Source organism: Dermochelys coriacea, chromosome 20 (assembly GCF_009764565.3).
Source record: "Dermochelys coriacea isolate rDerCor1 chromosome 20, rDerCor1.pri.v4, whole genome shotgun sequence".
Classification (NCBI taxonomy): Eukaryota; Metazoa; Chordata; order Testudines; family Dermochelyidae; genus Dermochelys; species Dermochelys coriacea.
Window position 1 is genome coordinate 345,520 of NC_050087.2, and position 19,188 is coordinate 364,707.

General features: G+C 40.3%; 1 protein-coding gene across 7 annotated transcripts in view; it reads right to left on the minus strand.

Moving 5' to 3' along the window:
* Positions 1 to 19,188, minus strand: part of LIMA1 (LIM domain and actin binding 1) — a 41,860-nt gene continuing 22,672 nt past the window's right edge. For all 7 annotated transcript variants that reach the window (XM_038378959.2, XM_038378957.2, XM_043506407.1 and 4 more), the window contains 7 exons: positions 15,926 to 16,034; positions 14,002 to 14,156; positions 10,633 to 10,740; positions 8,148 to 8,205; positions 6,841 to 6,956; positions 2,815 to 2,948; positions 1 to 2,312 (listed from right to left, as the gene is read on the minus strand). In XM_038378959.2, the coding sequence (XP_038234887.1) occupies positions 1,289 to 2,312; positions 2,815 to 2,948; positions 6,841 to 6,956; positions 8,148 to 8,205; positions 10,633 to 10,740; positions 14,002 to 14,156; positions 15,926 to 16,034 (1,704 nt within the window). In that variant the 3' untranslated portion in view covers positions 1 to 1,288. The remainder of the gene's footprint in view (positions 2,313 to 2,814; positions 2,949 to 6,840; positions 6,957 to 8,147; positions 8,206 to 10,632; positions 10,741 to 14,001; positions 14,157 to 15,925; positions 16,035 to 19,188) is intronic.

Genomic DNA, 19,188 nt, shown 5'->3' on the forward strand with positions numbered 1-19,188 from the left:
TTCAAAGTAAATGTCAAAGCTTTATTGAATAAAAATGTTTCATACTTAGCAAGATTGGAAGAAAGAATATTTTACACCTCTATAAAAATATAGTTGACTAATTCTCAAGTGAATACAGTACAGAGAATAAACTACTGTAGGAGTAAACCCTTCCCCCCATTCAAATTATTTGTAAAATAAATCCTGTCAAATTTTAAAATGTACTAAAAGCTTTGCTAGAAACCAGTCCCAAGAAAGAATCCCACTGTTTGTCTAGTTCTCTTAGATTTTGTATGTGTAAGTCTCACAGTTGTAACTATTAAAAAAAGATCTCTAGCAGTTTGGTACAAGTACGGTTTAATAACGGTCAAAAGGCCTTACAAAAGTTATTTGCATTTTTAAGTGAATCAGAAGAGGGAATAAAATCTAAAAAAGTAGAAAAAAAAGTCACCTCAGAAAATGCACATGGAATGGAAGAGTAATGCCCTGCAGACTCCTGTGAAAGGGGTGGCTTGTCTTCAAGAGTACCATCAGTCATCATTGGCTTTGATCTGCACTACTGTTCCAGCAAGGGGCACACTGGTGCATTAGCCAGCCAAAGGGCTGTATTACCTCTTAATTCCAGTTTAAAATTAAATTAGTCGTGTATACAGGAGAGCAGAGTGCAAAGACAGACGTTTTCCACTCATCAAGAGCAAGCAAATAAAAAGAATTACATTGCATTCTGTGTACTTAATATATTGTAGTTGCTAGATACGAAGCACAAAGACAATTAGCGTTTTCATGAGGAAAAACATCCCAGATGTGCCCTTTACATGTATTAAAGTGCATTCAGTCACCATTTTTGAAGCAGGCCTGCAAGTCCCTTTGGAATTGGTCCCTAAGCACTGCAGTAGCATTCATAGTGGTAATAATAGTGTATTACAGAAAGTGTTTAATACCACCTTTGGGAGTACAGTGGAATCCTGCAAACTACTATTACTGGAATAAGTGCCAAAGCACAAAAAGATAAAATACAACAATGACCAGGGTATAGAATAGAGCTATGTTCTCATGCTGTAAATTGTGATTACCTGATGTAGGAACAGCTGTCCCACACCAAGGGATCAAACATGTTTCCATACAGCTAGATATGATCTTTGCAGGTTTCTAGTGTACTTTTCTACCTCATATCTGTACATTCTATTGTTCCCTAATGTGTCAATGTGCAGTATAGCATCACTTTCACAGAGAGCAGCTGCTTGTTAAAAACTAATACACCAATTTAAGGCCCAGCACCTTGCAGCAAGTTTTCTAGTGAAAGACCAATTTATTCTTCATCTTCATCCTCTTCCTCATAGTAACGATTCCTCTTGATCTGTTCTTCCACAGACAAATCTTCCACATTTTCACCTTCCCAGAACACATCATCTTTGGATTTGCTGTTCTGGCTAGGGGATAATTCCTTAGCAGTGACCATGTTCGATAAGCTGATACGTTTAGGAGAGCTGGAGTCAAATATTTCTTCATTTGGAGATGGCTGCTGCACTGTGGCATTTTCTTCATCGTCTGTCTCCATACCCACCTGACCATTCTGTATCAAGTTTTCTTCCCTATCTGCCTTGATATCAGGTACTTCCCTTCCTCTTTCTTCATCTAGTTCTTTATTCTTCTCTTCAGTGTTCTGGATGTTCCCATTCTCAGCTTTTTTTTCCTTTTGCTTTCTTTCCATTACTGCCTCACTCTCTAGTTCTTCACTTTGTTTGAATGTGACCCGGTCTGCTTTGGAAGGAGAAGATACATTCTCTGTTTTATGGCCCTTAACAGACATTGTTCTAAATGAGGCTGCTACTGTAAATGGACGACTTCTTTCCTTCAGTGAGGATGTTCTTCGTAGCTTTCTGAGATCCAGGTCCACATCCTCCTGCACATCTGGCTTTGACACCTCATCTTCTGGGGGCCACTTTGGCTTAAATACTTTGATACCCTCTTCCAATGCACTTCCTTGACTACCTAGCTCTGATGGAGGTGGCCATGCAATCCTCAGTTTTTTTGTTTCTGCTGGTTTCTCTTCCCTTCCAGGCAAAGCTGCAACTTTTGCTTCCATGCTAGCTGCAAGAACTCCCACCTTTGCAATTGGGGCATCCTCTACTCCTGGACTTCGAGGGTCTTCTATTGTATTTTCAGTGTGGACATATTTCTCCAGGGACTCTTCGTTCTCAGTTTTGCTTACCCATAGTTCCTTGTGCTGTTTGTGCCCAAAACCTTCATCATAGTTGCCTTTGGCTTTAAAGAGCTGATTGAAGTGAGGCTTGCAATAAATATTCCCACGTAGAGATGCATATGTTCCAAGACTGTTCAAGAAAACAAGATGTTAGCACTCCGTATGTCTCTCAATCAGTTGCAGATTAAAGGCCCTAATTTTAGCTAGGTCACTGAAAAACGTGGAATTAAACATCTCTTCAGAGTATTTAGAAAAGCAAGTTTTACAGTGTGTTGACCCCGTGTCACCAGAGGAAAGGTCCTAACCAATATAAAAAGGCATTTCTATGGGTTTTCCTCCTAAGTGCTTAAAGATCTTTACAGCAGGTAGGAATTATCCCCATTTTACAGATAGGAAAACTAGTACAGAAAATTCAAGTGACAAGTCTAAGGTCATGTAGCAAGTTAGCAGCAGAGCTGGGAGTAGAATCTGACTCCCAGGATCCTTGCTCAATCAACTAGACTACAGCTGCCTTCCTCACAGTAGATGAATATTTGCACAGTATCGTATTCTGCTTCCTGTTATGTTTTAGGAAGGTTGAATTTCCTTCTAAAAGACAGACACTCATATACCACACCCCCTGCACAGATTACCTGAGTTTGCTATTGCAATGTGAACAGCGGAAGCAGCCGATATGGAACACCTGCTGGTTGGCAAAGAGACGTTCCATGGGGTACACTGTCTTCTGACATGCAACACAGGTTTCCTTCACTGGCAACTGAAACTTCTAAGGGAAAAAAAGAGGGCTTGTTAACTGGATAAGAACTAGTGGGTGAGGAGACTTTACTTGGGTTTTGTTCAAGACTTCCAGAGTTCTCAGAAACAGCTTACTTAAATATTTAATGATTAGCAGCTCTGAGGTTAGTTCCTAGAGTGACCCCCTGTACCCTACTTGAGTGAAGCAGACCTATTACAGGCTCATCCCCTTGGTTTGATAGCAAGAGCCTATCCTGCATTCTCCCTCTCTGCTGCCTTATCACCTAAACCTCTGAGATAAAACAATAGTCAAGAATGGACAGTGGATGTGTTAAGAATTCTCACGTGGGTCATAAAGAAAGCTCTATCAAGCCATTCCCAAGAGACTGAGTACATCTACACTGAAACTGAACACCTGCAACTGGCCTGGGTCAGCTGACTTGGGCTCAAGGGCTATAAATTTTTAGTGTAGACATTCAGGTTCAGGCTGGAATCCAAGCTTTGGGATCTCATGAGAGGGGAAAGGTCCCAGAGCCTGGGCTTCTGCTTGAGCCCAAATGCCTACACTGAAATTTTACAGCTCTGTAGCCCGAGCCCTGCAAGCTAGAGTCAGGTGACACAGGCCAGCCACGGGTGTTTAATTGCAGCGTAAACCATACCTTGTATATCCTGTCCTATCCTCTCTGCCTCAAGCCTGCTGATAGGGAAAGATGAAGTGGGGAAAATACAAAAGGGGATACGTTTAAAAGAAACAGTGGGATGAACAGCAATACAAGAAGCTCAGTGGGGGGAACAAGAATGAGAAGGCCAAACAAGTGGGGGAGGGAGGGGGGTGGAGACAGAAAAAGAGAAGAGGGTGACAGGAGGGGAACAATTTGCTCAAAGGTTTAGGCTGAATAAGTTTTACTAAATGCTTATGGCTTTAGGAATGAAGGCGGCTCACTTGGGCAACTTTCAATACAAACTCTGATTAAGCCAGCAATTTATTCCTACAGCCTGCTTTTAGAAAGTTAGTCTCAGTAGTTCAGGGCAGCAAGAAATGTATCTAATCCCATATGAAAAATTTCAGAGCTCTAGCAAAGGCACTAGTTAGACTCAGCTTTTAGGGATTTGCAGTTTCACTAAAATTAAAGTTACACAACAGATAACTAAAGTTAACCCTGATGTTGACATACTAGTAACAATGCGTATACTGCATAAGAGGCAACATCCCATAAGTTAAGAAATGTCGTAAGGATAAACCCAAAACTAGTAAATATTAAGTGTCAGCATTGTGCTACTTGGGAATAACCTCAGAACACGTGTCCTGACAGCATCAGGGAGATGATATTCTATGTCCACCAAAGAGGTTACCTGATGCTCCTTACTCCTTAACACACGTGCTAGCGGTGACTTAACATGGAAGCTTAATAAAGAGGAAATGGCATATTGACTATCCAGACAAAAAGCTGGCCCTTCTGGACTGACCCAATTGCAACAGCTTTTCTAGCAATAGAATAGAAAGTTACCTAGGTCCTGTGTCAAAGGGGTACAGAAAATCATATTTAGATACTGTCAACTTTGTTGCAAAGGCATGTTCTACTACAAGTTTACTAAAAGCCTTTAAGAGAAGGATATGATGGTTAAGGGATACGGAAGCAGGAAGTGCAACATCATAGGAGACAGTTACAGGGGTTGGTGTCTAGTTTGTATTTTAAATAAAATGTGACATGGTTAAGAACTGAAGGTTATGACAGATGAGGATCAGGTTGCTGAACAGAGCCTGCTGATTTAAACTGGTTTGTCACAACTTCAATGTTGCACAAAATTAGGCAGTTTGCTATATATTATTTCTAGTCTAATGCACTTAGATTGTAGAGAGATGAGAACTTTAAAAATAAAGTTTGATATTAGGTATTTGAAATGACACTAAGGGCCTAATCCATACTGAGAGCTTGATAGAAAACCTCAAAAAACTCCCAGAGCCTTAAGTGATTTATTTATTTTTGAAAGGGAACTTCAAGGCACTGACCTTTTGCACTAATGTTCTCTCCTCTGCGTGAGTGAGTCAGTGCAATCTCTAACACACACCATTGAAGTTTACTAGCCCAGACAAAGATTTACTCACCCACCCTTGCCACAAAGAAACAACTTGCTTACCAATTAAAAAAAAAAAAAAGTTACCCTCCTTCCAAAGACAGCATAAGTGCAAGGCTGCACTGCATAGTGCTAGCATGTGTTATTGCAATACATGTCCCCATCTAAGAGGAGGAACTTACATCGGTATACAGTGACCCCTGTTTGTCTGCTGTAGTGATGGTTTTTGGGGTGCACAGAGAAAAGTTTCCTTTCTGGGCATTACTATACATAGCTACTACAGGAGGAGGGTGAAGCCCAGTTAAAAAAAAAAAAAAAAAAAAAAAAAAGAGAACTGGAGAAATAGCCAAGAGTTGAGCTCACATTAGAAGGGAGGCAGAAGGCAGGAGTAGAGATTAAGAACCAGGAACAGGAAACAGAAGCTGGAAGAGAAATAGGAACCTTACATGAAATCAGCAGCATCTGGGCTGTTCTCTAAAAACTGCAGCAACAACTATTAATGAAGGTAGAGATCCAAGCTGGGTTTTATCATGTGAACAGGATGCAGATTCTTTTGAAATAAGCACAAAGAACCATAAACTTAAAGGATAAGTAGCTTACATATGAACACACATACTGGAATACCTTCTAAATTATACAATCCTAAAGGCATTTTTGCCATCTCAAATTTTGCACATACAGCACCTTTCAGAAGAGATGCTCACAGCACTGTGATAAATCTTGCTATCTTCTTAAATACAATAAATATTATACCTACCCCTCTTTTACAGATGGGGAAAAATGCAGAGTGGTGAAGTGATGTGCCCAAGAGTCTGTGGTAGAGCAGGGATAAGACTTCCTATTTCAGATAGCATGTGTGAAGAGGATGCACCTCACATCACGTTATGAGATATCATTAAAGTGCCCATCATGTATCTGCGTGCCTCGAAGTGAGAAAATAATCCCTGTCCAAAAATTCTCCATTGCTTCCTCAGCTACAGTTATATTGGGGTTGTTCTTGCCTGTTTATATCCCAGAAAGTCACGAGCAGGTCTACAGCCATCATTACTGAAGGAAGGCTTGGGTAAAGAGAGGAGTAGCATACTGGGCTCTAAAGGTGATAAAACTTGGACTCATCGTGATCTCCAGTGGAAGGGAATTTCACATCTAAGGGCTTGCCTCTGAGAATGCCAGGACTCCAGCTCCTAGGAGTTGTAGACTGAGATCCCTCAACTATGAATACCTTCTTGATTGCAGCTGCTATCATGGTTGATGAGAGGAAGGCAGACAGCCAGGCCCCAGGGTGGGCTTTAAAGATTAGCATCAAAACCTAGATGAAAATCTCTAGGAACTCCGACTTAAGAAAAGCCCAGATCTTGTCAATGCAAGATCTACATCCAGACTTCTGTACTCAGAACTTCACCTCTCATCAAGAAGCAAAATTAGTAGTCCCATACTGTCATTAGAACAGTGCCCCTTTAACAGTATGGCAGCTGTCAGCAGGCAACTCACAAACTCCATCTTTGAAGAACTAAATTACAATTGTGTTGAGATGCTTTTCCATTCAGAACTCAAAACCCTGTGCCGAGCACTGGGCAAAGTTCTTTTATATCCAGTCTCTTTTCTGTCAGGAGTTAGTTCCAACATGAGTTTTTTGAGAAGATGTCAAAATAAAGACTTTACCATAGAGCAAAGCTGTGAATTTAAGAGCTCTCTGCTGAAGAAAGTTTGGATATTGGTGGATCAATAGCATAAAATCCCCTGGCAGTGCAAACACAGATTCATAGGCTAGACTGAGTCTATGTTACAATCAGATTTACTGAAGTATTAACTGTTGCTAGTGCTTAGGAAATAAATAGCTATTGTACCTTTACTACTTTTGGTGAAGAGGTGTCAGTCTGGTTGGCTGGTTTGGAATCGGAGCTCTGCTGTTTTGTGTAGACACATCTCTTGGCTTCAGTCTCACTCTGCGAGTTTAGTTCAACTGGGAGGGGAAGGAAAGTTCTATTAAACTCATTTTTAAAAACCATGAGAAGCTCCAAGGAGTTCAGTCTGGTAAGACCACGTAGCAATTATGTCAAAGAAAGGCTTAAAGGTCTGTCTGTTCCTAAACATGTATGACTAAACCATTAGTGCCAGAGCAAGCAAATATATTTACTCATCTTTTTCCTGCACTGAAATTATCAAATGATTGGAGTGGCTGTGTTGAGGGAATGAGATAGATGCCAGCTTCTCAGTATGCACTAACTGAGTTTCTGGGAAATATGGCTCCAGTTTAATAAATATGTTAAGCACATGCCTAAAGTTAAGCTTGAAGTCAATGGGCTATAAACGTGCTTAAGTACCTTTGGAAGGCACTTTAGTCAATAAATATATTAGAAGTAGCTGATTGTAGCCACAGATTAGCCACTGCTTGCTGTATTTGGCCCTGGAACAGTAGATCCAAATGGTGGGAGAACTGCACTGCTGGGGTTAAATTTAAACCCGTTATAAAGCAAGCATTAGAGCAACCTCAGTACTACAGTTACAAACCAGTTTATAAATCTGAAAAAAATTCCCAGATCTTGAGCTGGGCTGAGATTTTAGCACAAGATTTTTATCGGAAAAATCCCAAGAATCTGAAGGGGTTGCAAGTGTTGAATTAGGATTGTTATTTTGAATACAGTAATCTTTACAAACATTTTAAAAAACAAGAGTCCCTGTTTTATTCAAATTTTATGAAGATGATCTGTTTCTTTTGCGCTATAATATGACAAGTTTCATAATCAGCAAATTCTACCGTCAATTTCTATACCACTGGTAATGGGAGTTTATAAGACAAGGCTGACCATTACAGGGCCATGAACAATGTCCATTTTAAACCAAACAACTGGCTTATATGTGCTACAAAATTACAAGAAGGTGCCTAGATAACGTAAGTAGGCTTCCATTATGTGTGTTAGGATCCGAGTTCTTATGCTCAGATTGGATTTCATCTAACTTTAGCTGTATGAAGCAGTCATAACCAGCATATACCTTTGATTAAATGGGAAGCTTGACGCTTCCTCCAGAAGCTATGGGTTCTAAGGGCAAACTGATCTTGACATAAGCATGGCATACAAGTAGACAGTGCCAACACATCCTGCCATCCACTTGCCCACTCTATATTTATTGGGCTAGGAGAATGAGTGCTTACTGGTGTCATCTTCAGAAAGATTGGAGTGGAAACCCAGACTCTTCTCACTGAAGGAAACCTGCAAAAGAAATGTTATACTGTGAACCATATGAAAGTCAGCTGGGCTCACCAGCTAACAGCCTCAAATTTATAAATGGATAATCCCGGCATGAGTAGAAAAATAATGGGCAATTAATAGAACAATAAAACAGAAAAGCTGTTTTACTAGCCAGTATCCACCCTAAGCTAAGAATTTAGCAACGATGCTAGCACTGGCTACAAAACATTTTTCTGGATTTCTCACCTTCAAGGTCTCCATTGCTGCCACTTCTTGAGTAGTCAAGGATACATAGGAGCCTAAGTGACTCTTGATTTTGAAAATTTCCCCCTAAAACTACAAGCTGTGATGTAGAAGAAACATTCTTGGTCTGTATTCTACATCGTTCTTTAGAAAAGGATTTACAAATTTCACTGTTTTATGCCTTCTGCTCAGCTCACACATACTAATACTCTGAAGTACAGTATTCTTTCATTAACAGAACTGTTGACACAGCCTATTATAAACTTGGTTCAGGTACAGAATAATTTATGTACCAGGTGAAATGCCCAATGCAGGTTCTAGAAGGCTATTTTAACCTGGTTCTATCTATATATTAAATAAAATATAGCTTAAATATATTTAAACATTGAGGAACTAAAATGCCATAATGAGATTAACAGCAGAACTTCACTAATTCACACTAATGACTGAAAGACCCATTGCAAAGGATTGCACTTTGGAAATTAATGAGGAAGCAAACAAACAAGTCCAGATAACATACTTTGTTCATTTGACTAGTTTAATTTTATTGATGATACTTCCTAATAAGCATTCCACAGTTTACTTTGTACCCATAACAAAGATCACTTTTAACCACTGTTACTGAATCTTTGGGATATGCAGGATGAGGGCAGTGTTTTTTTTGCACTTGAAGTATGAGTGTACAAGTAAGCGAGGTTCTATTAACATTTCTCTTTTTCCAGAAATTTCTGCCATTTAATAGGTGTGCCCTGGACAGGGACACTAAATTTATCCTGCAGTGATGTCAAAGTGACCATCCTACTAACACACAACAGTCTATTCAATTAGGTTCTTACACTGTGTGCTTATTACACATCAAGTCAGTCACTAAAGGAGTGATTATAAATTAAAGTAACTTCACTCTATGAGCTAGCAGAGAGAGGGTTTTATTCAAACCTTCCGTTCATCAGTAGAAAGGTGAACTGAAGGAGAGAAACTGCTTTTATTTAATAGGTTTCCTTTTAAGAGGCTTCCCTTGATGGCTGCTTTCCCACCCCATAACAAGCTAAAATATGAAGACTCAGTTCCCAGCAAGAAGCTGAAAGCAACAGTCTGGCTGCCTGCGGAGGGAGAAAGCTTTAAAAGCCCACCCAGCATTAGGCTGCCACGTGGACAGAAAGCTTGTAATGCACAGTATTTGAATTATTATTGTTTGGCTAATTTTATTCCCTTCTGCCATCCCCCAGTTTAAGTCAGATGCCCTGAGACTTCGTTTTATTGTGTGAATAAGGGGACAGTAGTTATATGTTTAATTTTAAACTAAGTTTAAACAGCAGGAACAAAAAAGCTAATCAGGTTGCCAGTTACATTAACCAAGATCTGGCAACTCTGTGGCAGTGACCCACTTTCAATTCATCCGATGAAGTGAGCTGTAGCTCACGAAAGCTTATGCTCTAATAAATTTGTTAGTCTCTAAGGTGCCACAAGTACTCCTTTTCTTTTTACTTTCAATTCATCGTCACCTAGTACTTTGCACTTACACATCTTCTCATCTGAGGCTCCCCAAGCACATTACCAGAAATTTAAGTTCGCAAGCAAAGCACTTGCAAGGTGTTTTCCACCCATTTTATAGATAGGGAAAATGGCACAGAAGAGTATAGTGGCTTGACCAAAGGTCACTCAGGGAATGGCAGCATCAGAAATAAGACTCAGGAGGCTCCACTTCTTCCTCCCATGTTCTTAATATGCCATCATTATGAAATTCAAGGATTCTGCCACACCAAGAACATTTACCACATCTGACAGACTACAAGTGCAACCCCCTTTAGATAAAAAAGTTATAAAAATAGCGAGATATTCTGCATACAAAAGGTTTCAGAGTAGCAGCCGTGTTAGTCTGTATTCGCAAAAAGAAAAGGAGTACTTAGTGAGCTGTAGCTCACGAAAGCTTATGCTGTAATAAATTTGTTAGTCTCTAAGGTGCCACAAGTACTCCTTTTCTTTTTGCATACAAAAGGACTTTTTAGATTCTTATAAAAATTAAGATTTCTCTTGCCTGTCTGTAATTACCATCCTAAATTCTGATCTCAAAATCATGAGTCCCACAGCATGCAGATAATTTGCATCAGCCAATACAGCTCAATTTCCAGATGCCTGTTGTATGTCTTCAAGCAGTTCCATTTCAAGGAGAGTTCTTGATCCTCAATCAATATGAGCGCATCTTACCTTATCCCCATCCTGATGGGAAATGGAGTCCTCAGGACTTGGAGGCACATTCTCCTTCTGCTCAGATTTGTAACTCTTGATTTCACCGTCATTGGCTTGAATCTCATTCTATAGAGCAACAAAGAAATTGAGTGTTGACATTCTTTTTCTCTTAAAGAGAGAGAGCTTTCTATGTTTCTTCTTAAAGAAGTCTTGTGAATACTATATCCTGTAACACACAGCTGATGACTAAAGGGAAGAGGACAAAGGAGTCTACAAATATTTGATGGGTGAAATACACCACGGAGGGAGAGGAAATACAGGATAATAAAAAGAGAGTATAAAACTTCTATTCCATGCCATCATCACAGTATCAAAAATACCTTTCCACCAAGAACCAACCAAGTCTTTGCTTAAAACCAAACTTCTTTTTCTCTTTTTCTTGTTGTCACTGAATAATTCCACACCTTTCCTTACCTGAAATGCTGCCCCATGTTTTATTTTATTTAGGTCATAAGAACTTCAGGGCAAGGAACATGTATTATTCTCTAATGCTCTATGAAAGTGAGTTCTACCCTAGCTTCAATACATGTCAACCAACCAGGTGACAAACTGGAACTTCATCTTTCTCAAAGTTTGTCCCATTTCAGGAATGTTTTATAGAAAAAAAGTCTTGAAAATTTTCATCTAAAAAACCAAGGAGAAACCTCATGTTTCTTTTGCCGATCAGTCTGTAGACTCTGTGGCAATGCAAGGCTCATGCCTTTCATGAGACAGCCTTTCTGTAGCAGGTGAAAGAAGCTGTCAAGCATCAGCAGCATATTGGACATCAAAAGGCCTTAAAAAAAATAGGGACCAATTTGGAGGTAAGGATAGCTCAGTGGTTTGAACATTGGCCTGCTAAACCCAGTGTTGTGAGCTCAATCCCTGAGGGGGCCATTTAGGGATGTGGGGCAAAAATTGGGGATTGGTCCTGCTTTGAGCAGGAGGTTGGACTAGATGACTTCCCGAGTTCCCTTCCAACCCTGATATTCTATGATATGCTAGTACCTATCTTTTTGAACCTTGTGTTTAATATGACAGATCTTTAAATATAATGTAAAGTAATTTTTCCAAGTATTCCTTGCAGTGTTCTGAAGGGATTATACTATCACACTTACAACAGAAGAAAACATACAGCATACTTAGGGCACGTCTACACTGGCACTTTACAGTGCTGCAACTTTCTCACTCAGGGGTGTAAAAAACATCCTGCTGAGCGCAGCAAGTTTCAGCGCTGTTAAAGCGCCAGTATAGACAGTGTACAGTGCTGGTAGCTGTGCCCCTCATGGAGGCATTTTGTTTAAGGGTGCTGGGAGAGCTCTCTCCCAGCCCTCTGCCGTGACTGCACAAGCCATGTTAAAGTGCTGCTGCGGCAGTGCTTTAATGTTGCCAGTGTAGACAAGCCCTTAGTCCTGATCAGGTGCTGTCTACACAACGGACAACTCTCAAAAGAGTTCTCTCCAAAAAGATTAATAGTTCTGTTTTATAGCATATATGGGCCTGGACCTTACTTTAAGATTTTACTGGTATTTCAGCTGGATACCTACAGGATGAAGCAGGAAAGTACAAATTGCACACTTCCACACCAGCAAGATCCATTGTGCCCCCTCGACAGTGGGGAGTACAAGGAATTCATAGGGAGAGGATAGCTCTCAATGATTCTGCCAAGGAATAAGAGCCATAGCTTCCACTGGCTTACTTGAAAACTATTGCAAACATTGCTGTAGCCGTAGCCATTTGCATCCACACTTAGCTACAATCAATGTTAAGAGGCCATGATAGAATCCTGCTGGGAGTGACTGAGGGTGATAATCTATATAGCATAGGCTCAGCCAGAAGAGGCATTCAAAGAAGCTCTGCTCACAATGGCAAAAAAGAAAAGGAGTACTTGTGGCACCTTAGAGACTAACACATTTATTTGAGCATAAGCTTTCGTGAGCTACAGCTCACTTCATCGGATCTGATGAAGTGAGCTGTAGCTCATGAAAGCGTATGCTCAAATAAACGTGTTAGTCTCTAAGGTGCCACAAGTACTCCTTTTCTTTTTTGCGAATACAAACTAACACGGCTGCTACTCTGAAACCTGCTCACAATGGGACACCAAGCCAGGCTACTGTTCCAGCTGGTGTGGTTTGGACTTCACTGTGAACAAAACCTAAAGGAGCTCATTTGTTAAACTGATTGGCTGCTGACTTCTCGGGAATGGTTTAGTCAGTGAACTCGAGCCATCTCGGTTACAAACTGGAAAAGGCAATTTAGCAAACTGAATGTAACACAGGGAAGCATGATCTAAAATCTGCTCTTAGCAGTTAAGCAGATTTGTTACATTGGCTGCAATTACTTTCAGTTCATGCCGTTAAGTTTACTTCAATTACTGCCCAAGGGCTTGAGAATTAGACCCACACTGCATATGGCAGAGAGAAATCCCTTCAGCTTGCGCCGGGGTGTTCCAGCAGCAAGATTCAAAATGCATCTCTAGATACAGACATTTCTAAGAACCACAAGCACTTCCCAAGCTTAACTTGGAGACTCTTCAACTCTGGGGGCCAAAATCACCAGTCTAGTTTCTCTACCTAGAATATGGTCATCCACTTGGAATGTATAGCTAGAAAGGACACAAGATCAACAAAACATTAAACAAAGCTGATGGTTCCAATTGACACACCCCTTCTTTCTGGAGCATAAGCTTAGACTCTTGCTGTTTTTTTTAGCTACAATGCAGTTTGCTGTGGTTCAGTAGCTTCTTGTTTCTGTTCAGTTATCTGGCCAACCAGGACAGCTCAGATCTTTGTAATAGCACAGGTAAGAAAAAACAGGCTGAGTTCATACAAATAGATGAGAAAAGGGATGTGAAGAGGAATGGTTGCAAAGGGGAAGATGGCTGGTTATAAAGCACAGGACTGTGTGTCAGGAGATCTGAACTCTATTGTATCACCTTGGGTAAGTCACTTCATCTCACTGTGCCTCACTTTCCCCTTCCCCTAAATCACAGGGGGATCATAAGATTACATTTCAGTAGTGTTTTTAAAGCATGCAGAGATCCTCAGATACAGAGTGATACAGACATGCAGAAAAATTAAAGATGCCAGTTGCATTTCAAAGGAAGGTCTACAGATAGAAAGTATCAAGATTATTTCAGGAAGGGGCAAGTACACATCTGTTGCTGCAGTTCTCAATTCTTCAGAGCAGAAGACAGCTTTTAATTCCAAGTGAGACAATGAATACTGTTCTCATCAAACATGAGAACATTACATTTTAATAGCCTAGTTTCCATCAGAACCATTTACTAGCCTCAGGGCTACACCAATATGACACCCGCTACTTCACAGATAGAACAGACAGACGTACCATGTGGCCTTTGGAGCTGCCTTGCTTGGAAACAGCTGCCTGGTATTTTGCCATTCTATCCTTTATTGAAGTTTCGGTTAGGTGAGGCATCTCCAGGTTTCTTCTAATCTCTGGCTTGTCTGGGCTGAATGTTGGAGAGCTACACACCAGGTGATCTGGAACAAGGAGGTTATATGGTTAGAGTAACCTTATAAGTGAAGCACTGAACAGTAAAAATCTTCTGTTCAAAGAGATTCAGGTCTTTTCGTCCTCCATTCTCAAAACACACAGGAATCCCAAACTTGAGAGGTGTTCTACCCCATGGCTTATGCTATACCTGGAGGACCAGTCTACCCCAGCAAATACAACTGAATATTAAAAGCAGCACCTCAAAAAGTGCAGTTAACATCTGCTTTGGCACAATCCAGCCAGTAAACTCCTCAGCAGTAAAGACAGTAAAAACAATCTGTACTTGGAAGAACATATCAGCATTATCAAGCAGATAGCAGGTGAGAAGTGCTGAGGAGAACAAATGGGTTCAATTATATTTAACCCAGAGAAGAATGGTAAAGCAAGACTATTCATTACACCAATAATGTACCCAGGCTTTTTTTGGGAAGGTGCTGGAGGAAGAGAAGGGAAGGCACATAGGGTTAAGTAAAAAAGTAAAAGCTTAACCCTATACTACTAATAAAACCCCAAATATACCAGTCACATGGTGTCTTCCATCTGAAGATCTCAAAACAAAACACTTCATAAACAACTAAACCTAATTTCATATCATGCTGGCAAGATGGGCAGGAACTATCCATTTTACAGAGCAGGAGATGGAAGAACAGAGATTAGGCATTTTGTCCAAAGCGACAGTGGTAGATCTGTTAACTCCCAGTGCTCTGTCACTGATTACCAAGTCATCCTTTCTGCACATCAGTTCACCACCATCTTACAGCCTTTATTTTAGACAGGGAAAAGATTTAAGGGCCCAGCACCTCTGATTATTCGACTACCTCACTTCCCAGTTACATAATAGTTTTGACCACAATGTGGAGAACTAGAAATGAAGAGACCTTTCACTAACTAACCCAGCCTCAAATGAAAATTTCATTTTAATTTAGAAGGCACATTGTTTCAATAGGGTGTACAATGGTAAGAATTGGTACCTTTCATTGCTGTCTCTAGCCTGGCTCAGATAAGGGTATTGTTTGCAGCATTAGGAAGTAAAGTTTAATGCTAGCCATAGGCTGGAAACATAGGTGTTGCATTTAAAGCTATTGTTCTAACAAAAGCTGTTTGAAGATACCTGTACAATACAAGGTAGTGCTCATCAGTCAAGAATTCCATAGCAGGTGTATAACTTTTGGAGGGATTTAAAGCAACGAAGAATTTCGCACTACTGGGTCACAAGGGAAATACTGGCAGGCAGGGAATTAGGGAGAGGAGTGTTTATTTCTCCAGTTTCTAAATTAAGCTGCTTCTTGTAGAAAATAAAAAAAAGTACCATCTAATAGAACATGGGACTAGGAATCAAGAGATATGGCTTCTATTAGCTCTGCTATGAAGTTTTTTCCCCTATGCCTCAGTTTCTCTGAAGGATCCCAGAGAAAGATACAGGGTGCAAGGATATTATGTTAAAAAAAGTTTTAGTGTTCATAAATATCATCAATAATTCCTAGTTCTTATCTAGCACTTATCAGTAGATGTTAAAGCACTTTACAAAGGAGGTCAGTCTTGCATTTTACAATCTTGCAACTTGCCCAAGGTAACCCAGCCGGTGAGTAGCAGAGTAGGGAATAAGAACCCAGCTCCTTTTAGTCCCAGTCCTGTGCTCAAGGACCACACTGCCTTGAGCCTCAGATAGAAGCTGTTCTATTATTCCCCTCCTGTTACATCCACAAAAGGGAGTTCTTTTAATGCACAGGCCCAAATGGCTCGAGACTAAATCAACCTGAAGCATTATGACTCCTCTCTCCAGAGCAGATGTCAAGGTCCTCTGAAGAGAAGCTGTTTTCAGAGATTCTCCTGCTACCTGCAGTCCTACTCTGGTCCCGAAAAATCTGTAAGACAAAAACCCACCTATGAAGTGTTTGGACAAGGCAGAGATTGTTGTGCATAATCATTTAAGATGCATAGGTGTCTCTAGCAAATCTCCTTTACTGGACTAAACAAATCTAGCACATGATGTCCTATTTAAACAATCTCAAGTTTGGTCACAGGATACCTACCTCTCCAGACACATCCACAGATGCCTTCTGATTGTGAAAGACAACTGGAATGCCACATGTTAGATATCCTCTACATATCCTACAAGCTAGATGTCCAGGGAAAGAGATATGAGCACTCATACCAGTTTATAAATTAACAATTTACAAGCTCAGTAACAATCATTTCATCAAGATATGAAATAAAAAAAAAAAAAAAAAAAAAGAGAGAGAAATAGGTGTTAAGATACCAATACATCAGCATTACCATTCAGTAACTACAAAGGAGAACAAAAACTTTAGCTTATGGACTACTGTTACATTTGATAGCAGTCAATAAGTACAACCTATCAGAGTCAGACTGACCCCCAAATTAGGTCTGGTATTCAGGCTGACACTTCAATAGGTTGGTGCTAGACAGAAATAGCCTCAGATCTCCAGGATAAACCACCAACCACATGGTTGAGATGCTGGATGTAATGCCTCTATATAAATCCATGGTACAACCTTGAATACCATGTGCAGATCTGGTTGCTCAGTCTCAAAAAAGTTATTAGAATTGAAAAAGGTACAGAGAAGGGCAACAAAAAAAAATGAGGGGTATGAAACAAGTTCCATTTAAGGAGAGATTAAAAAGACTGGGACTTTTTTTTTTTTTTTTTAAACTGAAGAGACTGCTAAGGGGGGATACGATAGAGGTCTATAAAAATCATGAATGGTGTGGAGAAAGCGAATAAGAAAGTGTTATTTACCCTTTCACATAACACAAGAACCAGGGGTCACCCGATGACATTAATAGGCAACAGGTTTAAAACAAACAAAAGGAAGTACTTAGTCACACAACTCAGTGTCTGCCTGCGAAACTCACTGCCATGGGATGTTGTGAAGGCCAAAACTATAACTGGGTTCAAAAATAAATAAAGTTCCTGGAGGATAGGTCCATCAATGACAATTAGCCAAGATGGTCAAGGATGCAACCCCATGCTCTGGCTGTCCCTAAGCCTGACTGCCAGACGCTGGGATAGGATGACGAGATGGATCATTCAGTTACTTACTGCCTTGTTCATTCTGATGCATCCAACATTGACCACTGTTAGAAGACAGATACTGAGCTAGATGGACCATCGATCTGACCCAGTATGGCCATTCTTATGCCAGGGTCCCTATACAACTTTTTAGTGCACAATAAAAAAAAAATCCAACAATTATAGAAATACGTTTCAACAGCTCCTCTGAATGCTCTATCATGTGCAGAGTTTAGTTTGCCTACACCAAGATTGGATGTTTTCACAACTGAAAGTCGACCTATAAAAACAGCATGAGGTGATGAGAGCTCTCTTCTCCCCAGGAAGAGTTAAGTCTCAGAGCCCACTGGAAATTAAGGAGGTGCGGGGGCAGGGATTTGGCAAGACACTCCAACCACACATTTCTTTTTCTGCTTACAACACGTTTCTCATTTTGCTGGTCACCAAACCGATAGAAATTCCAGTTTTATACTAACAGAGCTGTACTGTAAGATATTCACTGTGAATAATCAGGCCTCTTTAGCACATAGAGCAGAGGAACTTTACCAGGAAAGGAAAACGCAGTTGGAAAAATCCCTTGTTTTCCATTAGCAAGGTTAGAAATATAAAATTTCTATAGTTTAGGAAATTGGTAATGTTTCTTACTGGAAAAGCATTTTACTGAGAAATCTTCTCCTTCTGGTGAAAGTACTGATAGATGCACCCAAGTGGAGCCTATGCACTTCTAGGAATCTGCAGACTCCACAATCATCTCCAAGATTTGCTTGCACATTCCTGTTGAGTTCCACCACCACACTGAGCCAACACTCTGAAGTGCCTGAAACCCTACAGTTTGGGATTTAAGTACAGACAACAGTTTCTCTTTTCTCCCAGTACATGGAACAGAGTATGTTAGGCTGAGATTTTTGGGAGAGTGCTGCTAAAGAAACAGTGCTAAAGATGGGGTGGTAAGGGAGAAAGTGAACTTCAGATGCATTAGCCCATAGAAAGATCCTAATAGCATAAATCTGGAGACATATCTGACATCTAGTCTGCAATGTTAAACACAAAGTTCATGCTTCTTTATACTGGGTGTGGTTGGCAGAAAGGAAGGTGGAACAAACAAGTTCTTACAACAGCACAATATGACCCAGGAAGAAAGTTTAATTGGTCAGTTAAGTGCATCTGGAAATATGAAAGAAGAAGCTCTCAGCTATATAACTAAATCTTGTGAGTATCTGGATTCCATTCTCATTTAGATGACAAACAATCCTTTTTAAGAACAGAGATGCATAAGTCTAGAAGCTTGCTTGAGTTCCTTAAGGAGTGGTTTCCTCCTCCTCTCCCCTCCCCACATCCCCGATCCTCCTTCCTGCCAGCAGACTGGAACCAATCTGAACAAACTTTCCCTGAAATCTTCATTCAGAGATTATGTAGACTAAACACATCAACAGAAATAAAATAAAATAAAAAGCAAAGGTTTCTTGAAGCTTAAAGGTAAAATTCTTTCATGATGCTTTTAAACCAGATTGGGCAAAATACTCCCAAAGTGTTGTAATTAATTCCATGATGCGTGAAAGCACACTGTACTGGCTATCCTATCAACCAGAGCAAAACCTGGTCACAGCCCACAAGAATCTTACAATCTAGAGACAGGTTCTAAAGAAACTATGGTTCTGGTTAGCAGGGAGTTAAGGGATTCAAAGTTTGAGAGGTACAGTCCTTGCTTTTGTTCATCTTATGTTATTATGAGAACAAATGGACACTAGTTATAGGGCAGTAAGTTTAGAATAGAGGGAAATACCGCTTTACTCAGTACATTGTCAAACTGGAATTCACTGCAGCAGGAAATCAGACTCAAATACTGGAAGTAGACCGTGTCATGACTGTAGCTATGCAGTAAAATAATAAGCGTACTAAAGTCTCAAGCCAATCATCTCTTCAGCCCTCCCCAACAATTGCACATATGCATTGGGGGGGGGGGGAAGGACTGGGGAGGAAGACCT